We start from the raw sequence: 5,000 nt of genomic DNA, 5'->3' as shown, positions 1-5,000 counted from the left end.
AAAAAAACGTGAATTGATGAATCGTGCAGGTGAAATTGACTCTCACTCATGAAGGAATGTAAAGTCTTAGTTCAACCAACAATCAACCAGTTGTCTAAATTACTCAAAGGTGCATCTCATGAATACAGTAATCAATTAGCAAGCATATAGACAGACCACAACTTAGGGGTGTTTCCTGTGTTTCTTTCTAATTTAGTTTTTTTTTCTTTGTGCCCCTTGTCTTTTTCTTACTGTAAATTATTTAGTTTTTTTCTTTCATAAAGTAGCACTAGTAAAAGCTAGGGGTGTAACGATTCCCTCATGTCACAATTCGATACATATCACGATACTGAACTCACAATACGATATTACAGTATTGCGATACTCCAAGACATTTGATAAAAAAATTAACAAAAAATGAACTGTTGATTAAAATGCTAATTTTGGTATCACATTGTGTGTGTGTAAATGAATAGTGCTGGAAATACAGGATAATAGAGACACCAGAATAACAATATTCATGATTCTGAAGCTGAAAATACAGAATTATTTTAGATGAATATGCTTGAACTGACTAGATATATTTAAAATAATGTTGGACACTTTTACTGGTAACATTAGACATTTGGCATTATCAGGATCCACAAATATTCCTCCATTGCAGTATTATACATTATATTCAACATTATATATATATATATATATATATATATATAGTATTTTACGTAATGTAGTACTGACACTACAACTCTTTTTGAATTTTTTTACAGTATTTTGGGTGAACTACACACAATACAGATTGTCACGATCCACGATACATCTTGTTGGATTTTTGTATTGCGATATATTGTGACATGATATATTGTTACATCCCTAGTAAAAGCTGTGAAAAACAAAATCCTGTCCATTCTCTTTCTATTAATAACCCACATACAGTAATATGTAAATAGTACTGTTGAAATTGATATATGCCATTGAAGTGCAGCCTTGTGCAATTTCAATACAGTAACTGTCATCCAAACTGAAGCCTACTGTAAGTTTACATCAGGTAATACTGTCAAAGTACACAGTTACAATTGACAACATGCCTAAACATTTTGACGACCTTGTTCGTGAACAATGACTCAATGACTTATCATTCTGATGACACTGACATGATCATTGGCATGAATATTTACTTTTGAGAGATGTACTAAGGATTTTTAGTGACGGACTAGCTTTAGAAACATATCTATAATATATTGCAGTTTGTACAAATTGTTCTGAGAAATGCACTTATTATTTTGCACATGTTAGGGATGATCTGAAAAACGCACCAAAGCGACTGAGAAAAACTGTAATAATATTTCATATATCTAGATATGGAATAAATAGCATTCAATACAAAATGAATATGTCTCATATATTGAAATCAAGTTTTATGTGATAAAATATTTGCTCTGTTGTGCATTAGAACCAGTCATATTACAAAATAATTTATTGAAGCCTCCAGATACTTCACCACATGACAGCAGCATGCAGCTAGGCTCCGGATTGGTTAACGCGGCGCGAATTGACGCAGAAGTTCAGATTTTTCAACTCGGGCGGCAGACGCGAATTTGCGTCAAACGCGTGAATGCACAAATAGCACTAACTAAATCATTCGCGCGTAACGCGCTTAACGCGCCAGCCGCTTAATTTGCGCCATTCACGCGAACTTGACGCGCGAATGAGGCGAATTTTTTACGCGCGTAACGCATCTTTGCATTGACTTAACATTGAAATCACTCGCGCCTGACGCGCTATTCGCGTCCGGTGTGAACGCACCATTACAGTATCATAAAGTCTCATACAGCCTCATAAAGTCTCATACAGTCTCATCAGTCTCATACAGCCTCATACAGTCTCATAAAGCCTCATACAGTCTCATACAGTCTCATACAGCCTCATACAGTCTCATACAGCCTCATACAGTCTCATACAGTCTCATCAGTCTCATACAGCCTCATACAGCCTCATACAGCCTCATACAGTCTCATACAGCCTCATACAGTCTCATACAGTCTCATACAGTCTCATACAGTCTCATACAGTCTCATACAGTCTCATCAGTCTCATACAGCCTCATACAGCCTCATACAGCCTCATACAGTCTCATACAGCCTCATACAGTCTCATACAGTCTCATACAGTCTCATACAGTCTCATCAGTCTCATACAGCCTCATACAGTCTCATAAAGCCTCATACAGTCTCATACAGTCTCATACAGCCTCATAAGTCTCATACAGCCTCATACAGCCTCATACAGTGTTGTACAGTCTCATACAGTCTCATACAGCCTCATACATTCTCATACAGTCTCATACAGCCTCATACAGTCTCATACAGTCTCATACAGCCTCATACAGTCTCATACAGTCTCATACAGCATCATACAGTCTCATATAGTCTCATAAAGTCTCATACAGTCTTATAAAGTCTCATACAGCATCATACAGTCTCATACAGCCTCATACAGCCTCATTTAGTCTCATAAAGTCTCATACAGTCTCATACATTCTCATACAGTCTCATACAGCCTCATACAGTCTCATACCGCCTCATACAGTCTCATACAGTCTCATACAGTCTCATACAGTCTCATACAGCATCATACAGTCTCATACAGCATCATACAGTCTCATATAGTCTCATAAAGTCTCATACAGTCTTATAAAGTCTCATACAGCATCATACAGTCTCATACAGCCTCATATAGTCTCATAAAGTCTCATACAGTCTCATAGAGTCTCATACAACATCATATAGTCCCATACAATCTCATAAAGTCTCATACAGCCTCATAAAGTCTCATACAGACTCATAAAGTCTCATACAGTCTCATAAAGTCTCATACAGCCTCATACAGTCTCATAAAGTCTCATACAGCCTCATACAGTCTCATACCACCTCATACAGCCTCATACAGTCTCATAAAGTCTCATACAGTCTCATGTTTAATGTAGTTTTTGTCTTCATGATGATAGTATGAAAAGCTTTAGTTTCTTTTTTTTTTTTTTTTAGACTTTGCACAAGGCCAGTCAAGTGAGCGAGTGCTACATCATCGACGCAGAGGTGATTGCTCACGATGTCCCATATCACGATTACTTTTACACGCTCAACCGCTACATGCTCACTAGGGTCGCCAAGAACAAGTGCCGTCTTAGGTAAAGTCTGCGCTTTATTTTAATGCAGTAAATATCATTATAATGTGTATTGCTTGGTGCTATACCAAAATAACTAAACATTTTGTAGCATGTAAGAGGAATGCAATGCTGTGATTTTTTTGCTTATGAATCTAAAAGAGTATCAGCTGAACTGCGCTACAAGAAGCAGCCGTGGGGATTGGTCAAGGGCTTTATTGAGAGAAACTTCTGGAGTGGCCTGGATGAATATTTTAGGTATTTAGGTAAGTTTTTAAAAAATTATTGAAAATTAAATATTAATTTTGAACATTAAATATTTAATGTACATTCAGAGTAAAAGTTTAAGATAAAAATAGAAATACATATAATATAGTCTATAATAAAAAAAAATTAAAATAAAAAATGCAGAGAACTGGATAAAAAGAATAAAGATGAAAAGAATCTCTGTTTCTCTTTGCTGTGTGTGTGTGGGTGTGTGTGTGTGTGTGTGTGTGTTTAGAGCTAGAGTTGAGTAAGCTGGTGCTTTCTGAACCTCACAAACAGTCTCCCAGATCCAAAGCGCTACACACAGCTGCGGCGAGGCGGAGGAAGCGGCCCATGACACACACGAGGCAGCAGCACATGGACGAGGCGCTCAGCCCCGTCACCACACCTGAGGATGAGCAGAGTGTCATTCGTCGCATCAAACATGTGGCAGGTGTGACATCAGCCAACTCCCCTCCTGAGATACTTTAAAGAACTGTACATGGGCAGGAATATATTTTTGGTTGTATTTGCTTGTATTCTCTGTGTTCATTGAGTATAATATCTGCTGTCGCAGGATCCACACAGACCAGACACATCCCGGACCACGGATCTGAAGGCCTGGCTCTCTACAGCGTTTCCAAACTCCTGCTCATCATCAGCTCTGTGTGGGTATTCTCAATGAGAAATGAAAACCAAGACATCACAGGAATTAAACAGCAAAATGAAGCTTTTTTTCTCCCAAATTGCTAATTTTAGTAAACCCAGATTGACACATGCAGATCATTTCTTGAAATAAAATAATTTGATGTTTACATTTTCTAGTATGGCACAGAGGTGTAGAATACGCCACTTTAACCTGTTAACCTTCAAGGCCACTTTTGAAAAATCCCCAGAAATGGCATACCCAAACTTAAACAGATACAGTTCATGAACCCTTTGCACTAAAAGCACAAGTATGATCTCATTTGAAAGCTGACACCTAGTAGTTTATTGTAAATGTAGAAATAATTATTGTCATAATGAAAAAAAATGTTTAAATGGCTTCAAAGTTTTGTAAAGTTATTAGAAATTTACTTTCATGAAACATCTTCATAAAAATAAAATTGAAGTTGGCCCTGGAGCAATCTAGAAATGCACTGCAGCTAAAGCCATATGTGTGACCATTTTATATTTAAAATCTGAAAATGATAAGTCTAAAACTCTGTATTTAGTTAAATGTTTTTCAAGATCATGTCAAATTACTTTATTTTGATTAGACTCTAAAATGCAAACTGATGTTTAGTCATCTTCTGAGTCATCTAATCAGTCTATTGTCTCTATTATTTTGTGGTGCAAACGAGCCCCATTCAGAGTCAGTCTCTCCCCTGCACACATTTACACCTCTCCAGACTGGTTATGGCTCTAAATATGCATTTCTTTTGTCTGCATTATAGCTACTAACGACTGGCTATTCACAGGCTATTCATAGGGTTTCAAACCCTAATTTCTTTTATCAAAGTTCTCACTAAATATTTGAAACTGGTATCAAATGCACTGAAACATTTCAGTAAGCATTCCTATTTAGAAAAAAATCATAAAACAATAACTGCTGGTGGCAGGTGCACCTGGG

At 36.9% G+C, this 5,000-nt stretch overlaps 1 protein-coding gene across 1 annotated transcript in view; it reads left to right on the top strand.

Annotated features, from left to right (window-relative positions):
• The window catches only part of gramd1ba (GRAM domain containing 1Ba), a gene marked incomplete at its 5' end in the record, with an annotated part of 24,468 nt that overhangs the window by 11,411 nt on the left and 8,057 nt on the right, over window positions 1-5,000 (top strand). The window contains 4 exons of the mRNA XM_077237906.1: window positions 3,024-3,166; window positions 3,305-3,408; window positions 3,645-3,842; window positions 3,966-4,056. Of these exons, the coding sequence (XP_077094021.1) occupies window positions 3,024-3,166; window positions 3,305-3,408; window positions 3,645-3,842; window positions 3,966-4,056 (536 nt within the window). The remainder of the gene's footprint in view (window positions 1-3,023; window positions 3,167-3,304; window positions 3,409-3,644; window positions 3,843-3,965; window positions 4,057-5,000) is intronic.

The sequence above is a fragment of the Siphateles boraxobius genome, unplaced genomic scaffold (genome assembly GCF_051911475.1).
Source record: "Siphateles boraxobius isolate OS27281-9 unplaced genomic scaffold, OSU_SipBor_1 210, whole genome shotgun sequence".
NCBI classification, from domain to species: domain Eukaryota; kingdom Metazoa; phylum Chordata; class Actinopteri; order Cypriniformes; family Leuciscidae; genus Siphateles; species Siphateles boraxobius.
This window is presented reverse-complemented; position numbering and strand designations above follow the sequence as displayed.